The sequence below is a fragment of the Tamandua tetradactyla genome, chromosome 2 (assembly GCF_023851605.1).
Source record: "Tamandua tetradactyla isolate mTamTet1 chromosome 2, mTamTet1.pri, whole genome shotgun sequence".
Classification (NCBI taxonomy): Eukaryota; Metazoa; Chordata; class Mammalia; order Pilosa; family Myrmecophagidae; genus Tamandua; species Tamandua tetradactyla.
This window is the reverse complement of record NC_135328.1, coordinates 60,308,203-60,329,538: the sequence shown is the minus strand read 5'-3', so window position 1 is coordinate 60,329,538 and position 21,336 is coordinate 60,308,203. Positions and strand designations below refer to the sequence as shown.

Below are 21,336 nucleotides of genomic sequence, written 5' to 3'. Positions count from 1 at the left end.
GGCTGATGAAAACAAAACGAAACAGAAAAAGGGGATTTTTGAGTTGGACAGTACAAAATACTGGAAAAAGGGCTGGACCCCATGAAAAGAGGGGCACATAGAGCCTGGGGATACATAGAGCCATGTACCAACTGTAGCTCTTGATTAGCAACCCCTGGTAGCTGTGGTCTGGCTCTGAAAGAGCTTTTTTGTGTGTCTTTTTTTTTTTTTACTTCTTAACAGCTCATTAGATAGAACTTTGAGCACTCTCAGGCTTCAGCACTGCCCCAGGCAAGGGCAAAATTAAGGTATGTCTGAGAGACAAAGTAAATAGGTGAATGGGGACAGTTTCCTAAAGGGTTGGGCCCAGCTCAAGTGATGTCCCTCCTCAGGGAATTCAGGCCCCAGGGGCTGGAAAACAGAAGTAAGCCCCCTATCTACCATAACCTCTCAACCACCACTGGCAGGGAGAGGCTGCGGAAATTAAAGGCACCTCATCACCTTATGGTATTGGGATGCTGTAGGCAGACAAGCACCACATGCTGGGCAGGATAGGAAAAGCACAGAGTCTGACAACATTCTGGTTCTCAGCCTCAGGAAAACTTAATACTGGCTACTCTCTCTTCCTGTGATGTGGGCCTGTTGGTCTGGGAAAATCTGACTGGTTGATCATATCTGAGGAGACCTTCCTCAAAAAAAGGTTCCATATAGACAGGGCAAGAAACAGAAAAACAAGAGCTGAAAAATTCTCATCAGTTAAACAGAATCTATGCTAAAGGTCTAGAATAAGTTGAACTGAATGCCAAGGAGCAGATAGAGAACAAAGCCATCCAACAAGAAAACCATAGGTAAAAGAGTGAAAATGACCTCCAGAACAAACTAAGGAAATCAAATGCCTAGATGCCAGCAAAAAAATAACAAGTCACACTAGGAAAGATATTGAAGATATGACCCAATCAAAGGAACAAACCCATAGGACTTTTGAAACCAGCAAGAGAAAAACAATCCATTGAATACAAGGGAAATGCAATGGGAATATATATGTGGATTTCTCAGTAGAAATCATGGAGGTGAGAAGGCTGTGGTATGATTTATTTAAGGTTCTGAAAGAGAAAAACTATCAAACAAGAGTTCTAACCCAGAAAAACTGTTCTTCAAAATTTAGAGGGACATTAAAATATTTTCAGACAAACAGTCACTGAGAGAATTTGTGACTAAGAGACAGTTCCACAAGAAATACTAAAGGGAGCACTACAGGCAGATAAGAAAAAACAGGAGAGAGAGGTCTGAGGAGAAGAGTGTATAAATGAAGACTATCAGTAAATGTACGAAGAGAAAAAAAAAGACCTGGCATATAAAATCTAAAAGACAAAATAGTAGAAGAAAGTATTGTGCTTACAGTAATAATAAATATTAATGGATTAAACTCCCCAATCAAAACATACAGACTGGCAGAATGGATTTCGCTTGCTTGTATTTTAGGTGCATGGTTTGGGAACTGAATCCGGGTCTCCTGCATGGAAGGCAAGCATTCTACCACTGAACCACCCGTGCACCCTGGTAGAATGGATTTAAAAACAGGACCCATCTATATGCTGTCTATAGGAGACTGACTTTAGACCCAAGGACAAAAACAGATTGAAAGTGAAAGGCTGGAAAAAAGATACTTCACACAAACAAAAACCAGAAAAGAGCAGAGGTAGCTATACAAATATCTGACAAATTAGACTTCAAATGTAAAACAATTAAAAGAGACAAAGAAGGACCCTATTATTAATAAAAGGAACAATTCAACAAGAAGACATAACAATCATAAATATTCATGCACCAAGCCAGAGTGCTCCAAAATAATGAGGCAAACACTGACAGCACTGAAGGGAGAAATAGACACCTCTACAAAATTAGTTGGAAACTTAAATTCCCCACTCTCATCAATGGATACAACATCTAGACAGAGGATAAATAAGGAAACAGAGATTTTGAATAATATGATAAATGAACCTAAACATAGACATTTACAGAACATTACACCCCACAACAGCAGGATACACATTTTTCTCAAGTACTCATGGATCATTCTCAAGGATAGACCATATGCTTGAGGCACAAAGAAAGTCTCAATAAATTTTAAAGATTGAAATCATATAAAACACTTTCTCACATTATAACGCAATGAAGTTGGAAATCAATAATAGGCAGAGGGCCAGAAAATTCACAAATATATGAAGGCTGAACAACACACTCTTAAACAACCAGTCTGTCAGGGAGAAATTACAATAGAAATCAGTAAATATCTCAAGGCAAATGAAAATGAAAACACAACATATCAAAATCTATGGGATGCAGCAAAGGCAGTGCTGAAAGGAAATTTATTGCCCTAAATGCCTATATTAAAAAAGAAGAAAGAGCAAAAAAATGAGGAATTAACTGTTTATCTGGAAGAATTAGAGAAACAGCAGCAAACTAACCTCAAAGCAAACAAAAGGAAAGAAACAACAAATAATAGAGCAGAAATAAATGAAACTGAGAAAAGGAAAGCAATTTAAAAAAATCAACAAAACCAGAAGTTGGTTCTTTGAGAAAGTCAATAAAATTGGTGGACCCTTACCTAGGCTGATGAGAGAGAGAGAGAGAGAGAGAGAGAGAGAGAGAGAGAATGCAAATAAATAAAATCAGAAATGGAAGAGGGGACATAACCACTGACGCCGCAGAAATAAAAGAGGTAATGAGAGGATACTATGAGCAACTATATGCTAATAAGCTAGACAACATAGATGAATTGGAAAACTACCTAGAAAGCCATGAACAACCAACACTGACTCGAGAAGAAATACTTTGCTGAAGACCTCAGAAAACCAGTCATAAGTAAAGATATTGAATCCACCATCAAGAATCTCCCAAGAAAGAAAAGTGCAGGACCAGATGGCTTCACATGTGAATTTTACCAAGTATTCAAGAAAGAATTAATACCAATCCTTTCCAAACTCTTAAGAAAAAATTGAAGATGAGGAAAAGCTACCTAACTAATTCTTTGGAATCCAGCATCACCCAAATACCGAAACCAGACAAAGATACTACAAGAAAAGAAAATTACAGACAAATCTCTTTAATGAATATAGATGCAAAAATCTTCAACAGAATGCTTGCAAATTGAATCCAGCAGCACATTAAAAGAATTATGCACCATTTTCAAGTGGGATATATTCCAGGTATGCAAGCCTGGTTCAACAAAGGAAATCAATTAATGTAATGCACCATATCAACAAATCAAAGCAGAAAAACCACATGATCATCTCGGTTGATGCAGAAAAGGCACTTGACAAAATTCAACATCATTTCTTGATGAAAACACTTCAAAAGATAGGAATAGAAGGGAACTTTCTTACCATGATAAAGGGAATATTTGAAAAACCCACAGCTATCATCATCCTCAATGGGAAAAGACTGAAAGCTTTCTCTGTAACATCAGGAACAAGACAAGGATGGCGTCTTAGTTTGCTTGCTGCTGGAATGCAATATACTAGAAATGAAACAGCTTTTAAAAAGGAGAATTTATTAAGTTGCTAGTTTACAGTTCTAAGGCTGTGAAAATGTCCCAATTAAAGCAAGTCTATTAAAACGTCCAAATTAAGGCACCAACAAGAGGTTACCTTCATTCAAGAAAGGCTGTTGAAGTTCAGGGTTCTCTCTCAACTTGAAAGGCACATGGTGAACATGGTGATGCTTACTAGCTTTCTCTCCAGGCTTCTTGTTTCACGAAGCTCCTCTAGAGGCATTTTTCTTCTTCATTGCCAAAGGACTCTGGCTTCATGGATTCTGTAGTTCTGTGCCTCTGTTGAGACTCTGTCCCTCTCTCCAAAATGCTTCCTCTTTTAAAGGACTCCAGTAAACTAATCAATACCATGTGGAATGGGTGGAGTCACATCTCCCTATAATCCAAGGTTAATACCCACAATTGAGTGAGTCACACCTCTGTAGTGATCATCTAATCGAGTTTCCAACCCATAGTACTGAATAGGGATTAAAAGAAACTGCTACCTCCACATGATAGATTAGGAGTAAAACTTGGTTTTTCTAGGATACATAAAACCTTTCAAACCGGCACAGATGCCCACTGTTATTCAACATTTTATTCAACACTGTGCCGGAACTTCTAGTCAGAGCAATTAGACAAGAAAAAGAAATAAAAGGCATCCAAATTGGAAAGGAAGAAGTAAGCTGTTACTGTTTGCAGATGATATGAAACTATATGTCAAAAATCCCTGAAAAACTGACAGCAAAGCTACTAGAGCTAATAACTGAATACTGCAAAGTGGCAGGGTACAAGATCAACACCCAAAAATCAGTAGTGTTTCTATATACTAGTGATGAGCAATCTGAGGAGGAAATCAAGAAAAAAAATTCCATTTACAATAGCAGCCAAAAGAATAAAATATTTAGGAATAAATTTAACTAAGAACACAAAAGACTTATATACAGAAAACTATAAGAAATTGCCAGAAGAAATAATGGAAGACCTAAATAAATGGAAGGGCATACCATGTTCATGGGTTGGAAGACTAAATATAATTAAGATGTCAGTTCTACCCAAGCTGATTTATAGATTCAATGCAATACCAATTAAAATCCCAACAACTTACTTTGCAGAAATAGAAGAACCAATAACAAAATTTATCTGGGAGGGCAAGATGCCCCAAATAGCTAAAAATATCTTGAGAAAGAAAAAGTGGGATGTCTCACCCTACCTGACTTAAAAGCATATTACATATCTGAAGTGGTCAAAACAGCATAATACTGTCATAAAGATAGATATACTATCCAATGGAATAGAATTGACTGCTCAGAAATAGACCCTCTCATCTGCGGACAATTGATCTTTGATAAGGTAGTCAAGCCAACCCACCTGGGACAGAGCAACCTCTTCAATAAATGTTGTTTGGAGAACTGGATTCCAAATGTAAAAGAATGAAAGAATATCTATATCTCACATCCTATACAAAAATTAATTCAGAATGGATCAAAGGCCTACACATTAGCGCTAAGACCATAAAACTTTTAGAAAATGTAGGGAAATATCTAATAAATCTCGTAATAGGAGGTGGTTTCCTAGACCTTACACCCAAACCCCAGGCATTGAAAAAAATAAATAGATACAAGGGAACTCCTCATAATTAAACAATTTTGTACATCAAAGAGCTTTATCAGAAAAGTAAAAAGGCAGCTTATGCAATGGGAAACAATATTTGGAAACCATCTATCAGGTAAGGGTTTAGTATCCAGAAAATATAAAGAGATTCTTGAACTCAACAAAAAAAGATAAACAACCCAATTTAAAAATGGGCAAAAGACATGAACAGACGCTTCTCAGAAAATGAAATACAAATTGCTAAAAGGCACATGAAAAGATGTTCAACTTCACTGGCTATTAGGGAAATACAAATCAAAACCACAATGAGATATCATCTCACACCCACTAGAATGTCGATCAACAGCAACAAAAAAAAAAAAAAAAAAAAAACACAAAACGTCCTGAAGAGGATGTGGAGATATTGGCACACAATCCACATTGGTGGGAATGTAAAATGGTACAACCGATCTGAAAGGCAGTTTGGCAGTTCCTCAGGAAGCTAAGTATAGATTTGCCATATGATCCAGCGTTCCCATTACTAGGTATATATTTAGAGTGTATTAATTAGGGTTCTCTAGAGAAACAGAATCAACAGGAAACACTCGCAAATATAAAATTTATAAAAGTGTCTCACGTAATTGTGGGAATGCAGAGTCCAAAATCCGCGGGGCAGGCTATGAAGCTGATGATCCCGATGGAGGGTCGGGATGAACTCCACAGGAGAGGCTCACTGGCTGAAGCAGGAAGAGAGCTTTTCTCTTCTGAATCCTCCTTAAAAAGCTTCTAGTGATTAAATTAAGCATCACTCATTGCAGAAGACACTCTCCTTGGCTGATTACAAATGGAATCAGCTGCGGATGCAGCTGACCTGATCATGATTTAATTCTATGAAATGTCCTCATTGCAACAGACAGGCCAGCACTTGTCCAACCAGACAAACAGGTACCACCACTTGGCCAAGTTGACACATGAACCTGACCATGACACACAAGAACTAAAGGCAAGGACACAAACAGATATTTGCATACCAATGTTTATAGCAGCATTATTTACAATTGTCAAGAGAGGGAAACAGACTTCCGGAGAAGATGGCGGCTTAGTAAGACGCGCGGGTCTTAGTTCCTCCTCCAGAAAAGCAACTAAAGAAACAGAAACACTACGAAACAGCTCCCGGAGCCACGACAGAGACCAAAAAGACAGCGTACCCCATTCTGGAACAGCTGAACGGGCAGGGAGAATCCACTACGGTGAGATACCCAAGGGGCGCGCGTTTTCCCGGCCGGGGCGGCTGGCGACTGGGGTCCCCTCCACGCACGTGGCTCCCCGGTCTGAGTGGGAACGTTGGATAGTGGGGCCCTCCCGCCACGCTTGGCGTCTCGGGCCAGCTGGGCAATTTGGACTGGCAGTCCCCCAAGCCACGGCGGCCGGCGACACACCCCCTCCACGCGCGTTTCTCGGGCTGACTGCGAGATTCGGATTGGCAAGTTAAAGGAGCCACAGCATCTTTTACTGGTGGGCCCCGCAGACAGACGAGCGCCACGAGTGCCACCTACTGGGCAGGAAAAGAAAAACAGCCCAGAGATTTCACAGAAAAACCTTTCAACCAGCAGGGTCCCACACCCAGAGAAATCTGATCAAATGCCCAGACACCAGCAGAAAATAATGGATGACGCTCGGAAAATTAAAGATATGGCCCAGTCAAAGGAACAAACCAATAGTTCAAATGAGATACAGGAGCTGAGACAACTAATGCTGAATATACGAACAGAAATGGAAAAACTCTTCAAAAACCAAATCAATAAATTGAGGGAGGACATGAAGAAGACATGGGCTGAACAAAAAGAAGAAATAGAAAATCTGAAAAAACAAATCACAGAACTTATGGGAGTGAAGGACAAAGAAGAAAAAATGGAAAAAACAATGGATACCTACAATGGTAGATCTAAAGAGACAGAAGCTACAATTAGTGAACTGGAGGATGGAACATCTGAATTCCAAAAAGAAACAGAAACTATAGGGAAAAGAATGGAAAAACTTGAGCAGGGGATCAGGGAACTGAATGACAATATGAAGCGCACAAATATACGTGTTGTGGGTGTCCCAGAAGGAGAAGAGAAGGGAAAAGGAGGAGAAAAACTAATGGAAGAAATTATCACTGAAAATTTCCCAACTCTTATGAAAGACCTAAATTTACAGATCCAAGAAGTGCAGCGCACCCCAAAGAGAATAGACCCAAATAGGCATTCTCCAAGACACTTACTAGTTAGAATGTCAGAGGTCAAAGAGAAAGAGAGGATCTTGAAAGCAGCAAGAGAAAAACAATCCGTCACATACAAGGGAAACCCAATAAGACTATGTGTAGATTTCTCAGCAGAAACCATGGAAGCTAGAAGACAGTGGGATGATATATTTAAATTACTAAAAGAGAAAAACTTCCAACCAAGGCTCCTATATCCAGCAAAATTGTCCTTCAAAAATGAAGGAGAAATTAAAACATTTATAGACAAAAAGTCACTGAGAGAATTTGTGACCAAGAGACCAGCTCTGCAAGAGATACTAAAGGGAGCACTAGAGTCAGATACGAAAAGACAGAAGAGAGAGGTATGGAGTAAAGTGTAGAAAGAAGGAAAATCAGATATGATATATATAATACAAAAGCCAAAATGGTAGAGGAAAATATTATCCAAACAGTAATAACACTAAAAGGAAATGGACTGAATTTCCCAATCAAAAGACATAGAATGGCAGAATGGATTACGACCCAGCAATACCACTGCTAGGTATCTACTCAAAGGACTTAAGGGCAAAGACACAGACGGACATTTGCACACCAGTGTTTATAGCAGCATTATCTACAATTGCAAACAGATGGAAACAGCCAAAGTGTCCATCAACAGACGAGTGGCTAAACAAACTGTGGCGTATACCTACGATGGAATATTATGCAGCTTTAAGACAGACTAAATTTATGAAGCATGTAATAACATGGGTGGACCTAGAGAACATTATGCTGAGTGAGTCTAGCCAAAAACTAAAGGACAAATACTGTATGGTCCCACTGATGTGAACCGACATTCGAGAATCAGCTTGGAATATGTCATTGGTAACAGAGACCAGCAGGAGTTAGAAACAGGGTAAGATAATGGGTAATTGGAGCTGAAGGGATACAGACTGTGCGACAGGACTAGATACAAAAACTCAAAAATGGACAGCACAATAATACCTAAGTGTAATGTAACTATGTTGGAACACTGAATGAAGCTGCACCTGAAATATGGTTTTTTGTTTGTTTGTTTGTTTGTTTGTATCTTCTGTTTTTGTTTTTTTCTTTTTCCTTTTTATATATATATATTTTTTATTAGTATTATTATTTTAATTCTCTTCTCTATATTAACATTCTATATCTTTTTCTGCTGTTTTGCTAGTTCTTTTCCTAAATCGATGCAAATGTACTGAGAAATGATGATCATACATCTATGTGATGATACTAAGAATTACTGAGTGCATGTGTAGAATGGAGTGATTTCTAAATGTTGTGTTAATTTCTTTTCTTTTTTTTGATTAAAAAAATTTTAAAAATTGGATAAAAAAATAAAAGCACATAGTAGATTCAGGAAAAAAAATAAATAAATAATAGAGGAAAAAATGTTAAAATAAACTCAGTTTGAAATACTAGCGATCAATGAAAGGGAGGGATAAGGAATATGGTATGTAAAAATTTTTTTTCTTTTTCTGTTTTTGTTTTATTTTTCTGTTGCCTTTTTATTTCTTTTTCTGAATTGATGCAAATGTTCTCAGAAATTATCATGATGATGAATATGCAACTATGTGATGATATTGTGAATTACTGATTATATATGTAGAACGGAATGAGCATATATTATGGATGTTTGTGTTTCTTTCTTGTAATTTCTTTTTAATTAATAAAAAATTATTAAAAAATAAAAAAAAATTTAAAAAAAAAAAGAGAGGGAAACAGCTCAAATGTCCATCAATGAATGAATGGCTAAACAAGCTGTGGTGTCTACATACGATGAATGTATATACACAGATGTAAGACAGAATAAAGTCATGAAGCATGTAACAATGTGATTGAACCTTGAGGACATTAAACTGAGGGAAATTAGCCAGACACAAAAGGTTGAATACCATATGGTCTCACTAATATGAACTAACATTAATGAGTGAACTTGGAGAGTTCAGTTTAAGAACACAGGTTATCAGGAGATAGAAATATGAACTAACATTAATAGTGAACTTGGAGTATTGGATTTAATAACACAGGTTATCAGGAGATAGAAATAGGGTAGACATTGGGCATTTGGTGCTGAAGGAATGCAGATTGTATAACAAGACTGTAAAAATTCAGAAATGGATAGCACAATAACAGTAATATAAGTACACTGAATGAAACTGAATGTGAGTATGATTGAGGGAGAAGGGCTGGGGGCACATATGAAACAAGAAGGAAAGTTAGAAGATAAAGATATAACTTAGGAATGCCAGTGGACAGTGATGGTAATTAAATGAACTAATAAAAGAAAAACATTTTTGCATGAGGGAGAACAAATGAATGTCAACATCGCAAGGTGTTGAGAATGAAATACAACCAATGCAAGCTAGGGTCTGTAGTCAACAGCAGCATTGTAATATGCTCCCACTGAATATAACAAAGGCATATGCCAAAACTAAATGTCAACAGGCAGGTGGTGGGGGAGGGGTATGGAATCTTTGTGGAAGGAAAAAAAAGGTCTTCATATAGATTATGGTGTGAAGGCAAGTATATATACTTAGGTTGGATTGTATGATGTGCAAATAAAACTTTAAAAATGAACAGAGATGGTTCCACAGGAGGCTAGGGGTGGGTTTGCTATATGATCCTAAAACCTTGTTGTGCTGTATATACCTGAAGGAACTGAGTGCAGGGACACCAGAGGACATTTGCACACTGGTGTTTATGACGGCAGTGTTAGTGATTCACAATAGATGGAGGTGGCCTAAGGGTACAATAACTGAGGAATGGAAGGGAGAGCTATGGTATATACGTACCATGGACTACTGAGCAGCTGCCAGAAGGAATGAGGTTGTAAGCCATGCAACTAGGTGAATGAAACTTAATGGCTGTATGTTGAATAAAATGTCAGAAACAAAAAGTCAAATATTATCATGCCCCATTCATATGGACTAAATGTATTATAAAAACTTGGTGAACTGAAGTCAAGAACATGGGGTATCAGGTTGGGGCCTATGGTTCTAGATTGTAAGCTCTTACAGAAGTCACATATATTCAGAAGTTGTAACTAAATTCTTAAAAAGTTGAAAAAGGGAGCAGACTTCTACTACAGATATGAAGAAAGCTGATCTGGATAGGACTAGGGTAGATCAGAATACAGGGTAAAGGATGGTATCATTCATATTTTAAAACTTCAACTTCTGTGTGAAACCAAAGGGAGACATGTTTGGTGTAAAATTTATATTTTAGGTAGTGCATTGCCTAATTTAACTTGTATGGTCAGTTTAGTTTAACACCATAAGTGCATGGAATCTTGCATAGGACATGAGATTTTGTCCATTTGTCCAGCTTAGAGTGATGCCCTGATATATCACAGAATAATTTGGGTGGTGAATAAAGAAGTATTTGCAGAGTCCCCTTGGGAGACTGGGGAGAAAGGAAGAAATGTGCAACTTCTCCATTTGGAGTACTTCTGATGTTCTTTAAAGTAGTGGGGACAACTAAGTCAATAGGCTGAGCCCTCAATCTTGGGGTTTGCCCCTACAAAGGTTAGGCTAAGCCTGCTTGGAATTATGCCTAAGAGTCATCCCCAGAGAACCTCTTTTGTTGCTCAAATGTGACCTCTCTCTCTAAGCCAACTTAACAGGTGAACTCACTGCCCTCCCCACACAAACACACACGTAGGACTTGACTCCCAGGGGTGTAAATCTCCCTGGCAAGGTGGAACAGAATTCCCAGCATTCACTGAGACCCAACATCATGGGGTTGAGAAAGCCTTCTTGACCAAAAGGGGAGAGATTTGAGGCAAAATAAAGTGTCAGTGGCTGAGACATTTCAAGCAGAGTAGAGAGTTTATCTTGGAGGTTCTTCTTATGCATTATATAGATATCCCTTTTTAGTTTGTGATGTGTTGGAGTGGCTGGAGGGAAGTACCTGAAGCTGTTGAGCTGTACTCCAGTAGCCTTGATTTTGAAGACAATTGTGTAAAGATATAACTGTTACAATGTGACTCTGTGATTGTGAAAACCTGTGACTGGTGCCTCTTTTTATCCAGGGTATGGACAGATGAGCAAAGAAATATGGATAAAAAATGAATAAATAATAGGGGGGATGTGCTAGTTTGCAAGCTGCCAGAATGCAGTACACCAGAAATGGAACAGTTTTTAGAAAGGGGAATTTAATAAGTTAAAAGCTTACAGTTCTAAACCTATAAACTATCCAAATTAAGGCACCAACAAGAGGTTACCTTCACTCAAGAAATGCCAATGGGTCTGGAACACCTCTGTGAGCTGGGAAGGCACCTGGCTGGCATCTACTGGTCCCTTGCTCCTGGGCTCCGTTCCTTTCAGCCTCTGTTCCTGTGGGCATCCCTCACTTTGCTTCTGTGGAGCTGGCTTTCATTTCTGGGCTTCCCTTGACTCTCTCCAGGTTCTGACTTGCATAATATCTCATGGTGATATCTGCTGGGCTCCAAGCATCTCCAAACATCTGTGTCTCTGTTCTCTGAAGCAATCATTCTCCAAATGTCTACGTCTGCTCTCTCTGTCAGCTCTGGGGCTTCTGTTGTTTCCCTAGGCTCTGTCGCTTCTGAGGTTTCTCCCAGTGTTTCCTCTTTTAAAGGGTTCCAGTAAACTAATGAAGACCCATCTGGAATGGCTGGAGTCCCATCTCCCTCTAGTAAAAAGTTCACATCCATAATTGGGTGTGTCACATCTCCAGAGAGATAATCTAATCTAAACTTTCCAACCTGCAGTCCTGAATAGGGATTAAAAGAAACAGCTGCTCCCACAAGATTGGAGCAGGATTAAAACATGGCTTTTCTAGGATACATAATATTTTCAAATCGGCACAAGATATGCGGTAAAATTAATTGGGTAATGGAAACACTAGTGGTCAATGGGAGGGAGGGGTAAGGGGTATGCAATTATGAGTTTCTTCTTTTTTATTTCTTTTTCTACAGTGATACAAATGTTCTAAAAATGATTATGATGACAAATACATAATTATGTGATGATATTGTGAGCCATTGATTGTACAGCAGGTATGGACTATATGTGTGTGAAGATTTGTCAATAAAAATATTTTTAAAAAAAGAAAAAAGAAAAAAAATCATTATAGGCATTTCCATTTTGCCAAAGAAAGCTGTTGGAATTTTTTTATTATTATTATTAATTAACGGAAAAAAAGAAATTAACCCAACATTTAGAAATCATACCATTCTACATATGCAATCAGTAATTCTAAACATCATCATATAGATGCATGATCATCGTTTCTTAGTACATTTGCATCGGTATAGAAGAACTAGCAACACAACAGAAAAAGATATAGAATGTTAATATAGAGAAAAAAATAAAAGTAATAATAATAGTAAAAAAAAAAACCTATAGCTCAGTTGCAGCTTCATTCAGTGTTTTAACATGATTACTTTACAATTAGGTATTATTGTGCTGTCCATTTTTGAGTTTTTGTATCTAGTCCTGTTGCACAGTCTGTATCCCTTCAGCTCCAATTACCCATTATCTTACCCTGTTTCTAACTCCTGCTGGACTCTGTTACCAATGACATATTCCAAGTTTATTCTCGAATGTCCGTTCACATCAGTGGGGCCATACAGTATTTGTCCTTTAGTTTTTGGCTAGACTCACTCAGTATAATGTTCTCTAGGTCCATCCATGTTATTACATGCTTCATAAGTTTATCCTGTCTTAAAGCTGCATAATATTCCATCGTATGTATATACCACAGTTTGTTTACCCACTCTTCTGTTGATGGACATTTTGGCTGTTTCCATCTCTTTGCAATTGTAAATAACGCTGCTATAAACATTGGTGTGCAAATGTCCGTTTGTGTCTTTGCCCTTAAGTCCTTTGAGTAGATACCTAGCAATGGTATTGCTGGGTCGTATGGCAATTCTATATTCAGCTTTTTGAGGAACCGCCAAACTGCCTTCCACAGTGGTTGCACCATTTGACATTCCCACCAACAGTGGATAAGTGTGCCTCTTTCTCCGCATCCTCTCCAGCACTTGTCATTTTCTGTTTTGTTGATAATGGCCATTCTGGTGGGTGTGAGATGATATCTCATTGTGGTTTTGATTTGCATTTCTCTAATGGCCAGGGACATTGAGCATCTCTTCATGTGCCTTTTGGCCATTTGTATTTCCTCTTATGGTACGTGTCTGTTCAAGTCTTTTTCCCATTTTGTAATTGGGTTGGCTGTCTTTTTGTTGTTGTTGAGTTGAACAATCTCTTTATAAATTCTGGATACTAGACCTTTATCTGATATGTCATTTCCAAATATTGTCTCCCATTGTGTAGGCTGTCTTTCTACTTTCTTGATGAAGTTCTTTGATGCACAAACGTGTTTAATTTTGAGGAGCTCGCATTTGTTTATTTCCTTCTTCAGTGCTCTTGCTTTAGGTTTAAGGTCCATAAAACCGCCTCCAATTGTAAGATTCATAAGATATCTCCCTACATTTTCCTCTAACTGTTTTATGGTCTTAGACCTAATGTTTAGATCTTTGATCCATTTTGAGTTAACTTTTGTATAGGGTGTGAGATATGGGTCTTCTTTCATTCTTTTGCATATGAATATCCAGTTCTCTAGGCACCATTTATTGAAGAGACTGTTCTGTCCCAGGTGAGTTGGCTTGACTGCCTTATCAAAGATCAAATGTTCATAGATGAGAGGGTCTATATCTGAGCACTCTATTCGATTCCATTGGTCGATATATCTATCTTTATGCCAATACCATGCTGTTTTGACCACTGTGGCTTCATAATATGCCTTAAAGTCAGGCAGCGTGAGACCTCCAGCTTCGTTTTTTTTCCTCAAGATGTTTTTAGCAATTCGGGGCACCCTGCCCTTCCAGATAAATTTGCTTATTGGTTTTTCTATTTCTGAAAAATAAGTTGTTGGGATTTTGATTGGTATTACATGGAATCTGTAAATCAATTTAGGTAGGATCAACATCTTAACTATATTTAGTCTTCCAATCCATGAACACGGTATGCCCTTCCATCTATTTAGGTCTTATGTGATTTCTTTTAACAGTTTTCTGTAGTTTTCTTTATATAGGTTTTTTGTCTCTTTAGTTAAATTTATTCCTAGGCATTTTATTCTTATAGTTGCAATTGTAAATGGGATTCGTTTCTTGATTTCCCCCTCAGCTTGTTCATTACTAGTGTATAGAAATGCTACAGATTTTTGAATGTTGATCTTGTAACCTGCTACTTTGCTGTACTCATTTATTAGCTCTAGTAGTTTTGTTGTGGATTTTTCCAGGTTTTCGACGTATAGTATCATATCGTCTGCAAACAGTGATAGTTTTACTTCTTCCTTTCCAATTTTGATGCCTTGTATTTCTTTTTCTTGTCTAATTGCTCTGGCTAGAACCTCCAGCACAATGTTGAACAATAGTGGTGATAGTGGACATCCTTGTCTTGTTCCTGATCTTAGGGGGAAAGTTTTCAATTTTTCCCCATTGAGGATGATATTAGCTGTGGTTTTTTCATATATTCCCTCTATCATTTTAAGGAAGTTCCCTTGTATTCCTATCTTTTGAAGTGTTTTCAACAGGAAAGGATGTTGAATCTTGTCAAATGCCTTCTCTGCAGCAATTGAGATGATCATGTGATTTTTCTGCTTTGATTTGTTGATATGGTGTATTACATTAATTGATTTTCTTATGTTGAACCATGCTTGCATACCTGGGATGAATCCTACTTGGTCATGATGTATAATTCTTTTAATGTGTTGTTGGATACGATTTGCTAGAATTTTATTGAGGATTTTTGCATCTATATTCATTAGAGAGATTGGTCTGCAGTTTTCTTTTTTTGTAATATCTTTGCCTGGTTTTGGTATGAGGGTGATGTTGGCTTCATAGAATGAATTAGGTAGTGTTCCCTCCACTTCAATTTTTTTGAAGAGTTTGAGGAGAGTTGGTATTAATTCTTTCTGGAATGTTTGATAGAATTCACATGTGAAGCCATCTGGTCCTGGACTTTTCTTTTTAGGAAGCTTTTGAATGACTGATTCAATTTCTTTACTTTTGATTGGTGTTGAGGTCATCTGTTTCTTCTTGAGTCAAAGTTGGTTGTTCATGTCTTTCCAGGAACCCGTCCATTTCATCTAAATTGTTGTATTTATTAGCGTAAAGTTGTTCATAGTATCCTGTTATTACCTCCTTTATTTCTGTGAGATCAGTAGTTATGTCTCCTCTTCCATTTCTGATCTTATTTATTTGCATCCTCTCTCTTCTTCTTTTTGTCAATCTTGCTAAGGGCCCATCAATCTTATTGATTTTCTCATAGAACCAACTTCTGTTCTTATTGATTTTCTCTATTGTTTTCATGTTTTCAATTTCATTTATTTCTGCTCTAATCTTTGTTATTTCTTTCCTTTTGCTTGCTTTGGGATTAGTTTGCTGTTCTTTCTCCCCTTCTTCCAAGTGGACAGTTAATTCCTGCATTTTTGCCTTTTCTTCTTTTCTGATATAGGCATTTAAGGCAATAAATTTCCCTCTTAGCACTGCCTTTGCTGTGTCCCATAAGTTTTGATATGTTGTGTTTTCATTTTCATTCACCTCGAGGTATTTACTAATTTTTCTTGCAATTTCTTCTTTGACCCACTCGTTGTTTAAGAGTGTGTTGTTGAGCCTCCACGTATTTGTGAATTTTCTGGCACTCTGTCTATTATTGATTTCCAACTTCATTCCTTTATGATCCGAGAAAGTGTTGTGTATGATTTCAATCTTTTAAAATTTCTTAAGACTTGCTTTGTGACCCAGCATATGGTCTATCTTTGAGAATGATCCATGAGCACTTGAGAAAAAGGTGTATCCTGCTATTGTGGGATGCAATGTCCTATAAATGTCTGTTAAGTCTAGCTCATTTATAGCAATATTCAGATTCTCTGAATGTTCTGTCCATTGATGAGAGTGGTGAATTCAAGTCTCCAACTATTATGGTATATGTGTCTATTTCCCTTTTCAGTGTTTGCAGTGTATTCCTCACGTATTTGGGGGCATTCTGGTTCGGTGTGTAAATATTTATGATTGTTATGTCTTCTTGTTTAATTGTTCCTTTTATTAGTATATAGTGTCCTTCTTTGTCTCTTTTAGCTGTTTTACATTTGAAGTCTAATTTGTTGGATATTAGTATAGCCACTCCTGCTCTTTTCTGGTTGTTATTTGCATGAAATATCTTTTCCCAACCTTTCACTTTCAACCTATGTTTATCTTTGGGTCTAAGATGTGTTTCCTGTAGACAGCATATACAAGGATCCTGTTTTTAAATCCATTCTGCCAGTCTATATCTTTTGATTGGGGAATTCAGTCCATTAACATTTAGTGTTATTACTGTTTGGATAATATTTTCCTCTACCATTTTGCCTTTTGTATTATGTATATCATATCTGACTTTCCTTCTTTCTACACTCTTCTCCATACCTCTCTCTTCTGTCTTTTCATATCTGACTCTAGTGCTCCCTTTAGTTTTCTTGCAGAGCTGGTCTCTTGGTCACAAATTCTCTCAGTGACTTTTTGTCTGAAAATGTTTTAATTTCTCCCTCATTTTTGAAGGACAATTTTGCTGGATATAGGAGTCTTGGTTGGCAGTTTTTCTCTTTTAGTAATTTAAATATATCATCCCACTGTCTTCTAGCTTCCATGGTTTCTGCTGAGAAATCTACACATAGTCCTATTGGGTTTCCCTTGTATGTGATGGATTGTTTTTCTCTTGCTGCTTTCAAGGTCCTCTCTTTCTCTTTGACCTCTGACATTCTAACTAGTAAGTGTCTTGGAGAACGCCTATTTGGGTCTGATCTCTTTGGGGTGCACTGCACTTCTTGGATCTGTAATTTTAGGTCTTTCATAAGAGTTGGGAAGTTTTCAGTGATAAGTTCTTCCATTAGTTTTTCTCCTCCTTTTCCCTTCTCTTCTCCTTCTGGGACACCCACAACACGTATATTTGTGCGGTTCATATTGTCCTTGAGTTCCCTGATATCCTGTTCAAATTTTTCCATTCTTTTCCCTATAGTTTCTGTTTCTTTTTGGAATTCAGATGTTCCATCCTCCAAATCACTAATTCTATCTTCTGTCTCTTTAAATCTATCATTGTAGGTATCCATTGTTTTTTCCATCTTTTCTACTTTATCCTTCACTTCCATAAGTTCTGTGATTTGTTTTTCAGTTTTTCTATTTCTTCTTTTTGTTCAGCCCATGTCTTCTTCATGTCCTCCCTCAATTTATCAATTTCGTTTTTGCAGAGGTTTTCCATTTCTGTTCGTATATTCAGCATTAGTTGTGTCAGCTCCTGTATCTCATTTGAACTATTGGTTTGTTCCTTTGACTGGGCCATATTTTCAGTTTTCTGAGCATGATCCGTTATCTTCTGCTGGCGTCTGGGCATTTAGTCCGATTTCCCTGGGTGTTGGACCCAACAGGTTGAAAGATTTTTCTGTGAAATCTCTGGGTTCTGTTTTTCTTATCCTGCCCAGTAGGTGGCGCTCATGGCACATGTTTGTCTGCGGGTCCCACCAGTAAAAGTTGCTGTGGGTCCTTTAACTTTGGAAAACTCTCGCCGTGGGGGAGGTTCGCCAGCCAAAGCGGCTTGGAAGAGTGCCAGCCGGCCCGGGGGTCTGAACGCAGGGAGCGTCGCCAGCCGCCGCAGCCCGGGAGAGCGCCCATCCGAATCTGCTAGTCGGCCCGGGGCGCCAAGCGTGGCGGGAGGGCACCAGCCGCCGCGGCCCGGGAGAGTGCACCTTTCCCAGCCGGACAGGGAAGTCACGTGTTTGGAAGGGACCCCGGTCACCGTTCTCCGCGGCCTGGGGATCTCTGATCCAATTCTCCCAGTTTGTCCGGAGGGCCACGTGTAGGGGGGCGCCAGCCACCGCGGCTTGAGGGGATCGCCTGTCCAATTGTCCCAGCTGGCCCGGGAAGGAGGAAGGGAGGGACTCCGGCCGCTTGCCGCCCTGGCCCGGGGAAGCCCGCGCCCCTCGGTGATCTCACCGAAGCGGATTCTCTCAGCCAGTCAGCTGTTCCAGGATGGGGTACCCTGTCTTTTTGATCTCTGTCGTGGCTCCGGGAGCTGTTCTGTATCGTTTCTACTCCCCTAGTAGCTGTTCTGGGGCAGAGCCGGGCTCTGACGTGCACAGGAAGGAGAGTCACGCGGACCAAGCCCTGACCTTTACCGGGGCCTTCCACTCAGGGCCTGGGGCTTGGGCGCTGCTCCTTCAGAAGTAGTTCATTTTAATGCGCTCTGACCTAAAGTTACAGCTGGTTTCTGCCTCATTTGATTTCCTGGTTACTGTTCACAGGATTCGAAAAAACACCGACACAGACGGCACCAACTCGCAGCCTGAAGGCTGGTGACATAGCATGTTTCAGCTGTTGGAATTTTGATTGGGATTGTGTTGAGTCCGTAAATTACTTTGAGTAAATTTGATTTCTTAATCTTTAGTCTTCCAGTCCACAAATGTGAACTGTTCTTCCATTTATTTAGGTCTCCTTTTAGCAGAGTTTTCTGGTTTTGTGCATACAAGTCCTTACATCCTTACTTAGATTTATTCCTACATATGTTATGATTTTAATTGCTATTTTAATGGATTTTTTTCTTAAATTCTTCTCCAGATTATTCATTACCAGTATATAGAAATATATTCTAGTTACAATTGTCTCCCATCCATATCCCAAGGATTGCTCCTGCCAACTTTCTTTTCTGTCCTGTGTACTACTGCCCAGAGTCTGTGAACTGCAGGGCCTTCCTGGCCTCTAAAGAGAGAGAGAATCTTTTTTAGAGATAAGGCTCCAGAAGGTTCATACCTTGGATGAAATGTTAATTTAATTATCTTTTTTTTTATTATTTATAGATTTGCCTGTTGTTAGGCAGCATGTGTTTTATCCTAGCAATTGGGCATGGTATTTGGGAGAGCAAGAATGGCTACTACTTCCAGACTTTTCTACCATGGGAAGAATATGTCTCTTCATCATTTGTCTCTGCCATCCTCATATTCTGGTCCTACTTCATTATTCTCAACACCATGGTGCCCATTTCCCTCTATGTCAGGTAGGTTTATTAGATCAACTGTGTTGTTGGGGAGGATCTGACTTCATACATCCTATTTCCCCAAATAGAGTGTGAACTTTTAGAATGCATAGACTATGTGACCTTTAACCCTCTTCATTTCACAGTGCCTGGTATACAGAGCACTCCTGATAAATTCCAGAGATTGCATAAATGCCTTCCATGTCCAGCACACTGTGCTTGATACTATGTCAGTTATACAAAAAGAAAATTGTTCCTGCCCTCAAATAACTTATAATGTAAATGATTAAACAACACAAAGAAACACATGAAACAGTTAGGAAAAATACACCAAATTTGGTGATGCTAGAGCATAGGACTGGCAGCCTCTAATTTACCAGTGAGGTAGGTTCCAAACATTCACTTGTAAGTCACTTAATCAGAACTCAGAATGTATTTTCCCACAAAAACAATGTGGCAAATGGTAGACAGGTGTGACTGTGGCCTAAATTCTAGTTCCTAAAAGTAGAAGAAGAGAAGAGGAAGGGTGTTTTCTCCCCTTTTCATGAGCACCATGGACAAAAAATTGAAATAGTTGAAATAAGTTTTTACCATACTCTGATCTTTTTCTAGGGTGTGCATTCCCTTCCACATGCACACACCCAAACACATTTTAGCAACCTTATTTCTAGGTTTCCTAAACCCTGACCACATTTAGCAACCTTATTTCTAAGTTTCCTAAACCCCAGCTCCCCTGGGGGCATTTTCCTTCTTCCTCTCTAACGGTCTCTGGCTGCTTGGGCTCTCATGGTTCTCATGGCTCTCTCCAAAATGTTTCCTCTTTTAAAGGATTCCAGTAAACTAATCAATGCCCACCTGGAATAGGTGGAGTCACATCTTCCTCTAATCACAGGTTAATACCCACATTTGGATGAGTCACATCTCTGTGGAGACAATCTAATCTACTCAAGTTTCCACAAGATGCATCAGGATTAAAACATGGCCTTTCCAGGGTACATAATCCTTTCAAACCATCACACCATGTCAAGGAGTGTGGATTTCATCTTACAGGCAGTTAAGAGCCAGCAAAGATCTTTCTAAGAAAATAAGTAATAATAATATGATTAGATGTATAGGATTAGAGAGATTGCTTTGGTGGCTGGGATACATGCAACTTCAAACCACCACATCCTTCAACTAAACTAAAAATTAATGATGCCCAATAGAGCAGTTTCAGACATGGATTACTAATAAGGGAGTCTAAATTAATACCTATTAAGTATGAATGATGATAGGAAGGAAGTCTCTTAAAAGTCTTCAGTCTCCAAAACTGAAGATGCTTGTTTTCCATAAGGATCTATAATCATGTTATTTGGAGCATAAAAGGAATGTGACATAGGCAATAGAGGAAATTCAGATAAAATTGAGAGGAGAGTGTTGAGAAGAGGAGCCACCCCACAGGCAGGCTGATACTGCTTGGAAATTTATCAAAGGGTAGATCCCATAAGCTGTTTCTGATTCTCGTATTTTCTTCCCTTCTTCTGAAATAAACTCATGCTGAGATTTTTAAGTTTCCCTCTCTTTCCCACCAATGGATTTACAAGACAGCAGCAATAATCCTTTAATTAGGCATAAGTAGCCATTTATAAGTTGGACATTACTGTATCAAACCTTGTATTATTTGTACTGCAGAAGTTCAAAAAGTGAATTTTTCTGGGCATATTTTGGAATAAGAAAGAGTAAAAGAGGGGTCTGCCTCTAAGAAGTTAATTAGGTATATCAATGTAGTGAAGTCTTCAGTGATAACGTCAAAGTCAGAGTTTTGAAGAACTGGCTGGGAAAAGGTCCTTAAAGAAAGTAGGTTGTGAATAAGGAAGAGCCTCTGGTTTTCAGATACTAGTCCTGACCTACCATGGGGATGGTGAGAAGGAAATCAGGATGATGTATTTTCTTGTCCTTCTCTAACC

The 21,336-nt window shown here is 38.6% G+C and overlaps 2 protein-coding genes across 10 annotated transcripts in view; one reads left to right on the top strand and one right to left on the bottom strand.

The window, feature by feature from the left end:
• The window catches only part of SIT1 (signaling threshold regulating transmembrane adaptor 1), a 256,827-nt gene that overhangs the window by 62,860 nt on the left and 172,631 nt on the right, over positions 1-21,336 (bottom strand). The gene's annotated exons all lie outside the window — the stretch shown is intronic.
• Positions 1-21,336, top strand: part of LOC143673367 (phospholipid-transporting ATPase FetA-like) — a 169,498-nt gene that overhangs the window by 113,302 nt on the left and 34,860 nt on the right. For all 9 annotated transcript variants that reach the window (XM_077147777.1, XM_077147776.1, XM_077147778.1 and 6 more), the window contains one exon: positions 19,215-19,411. In XM_077147777.1, the coding sequence (XP_077003892.1) occupies positions 19,215-19,411 (197 nt within the window). The remainder of the gene's footprint in view (positions 1-19,214; positions 19,412-21,336) is intronic.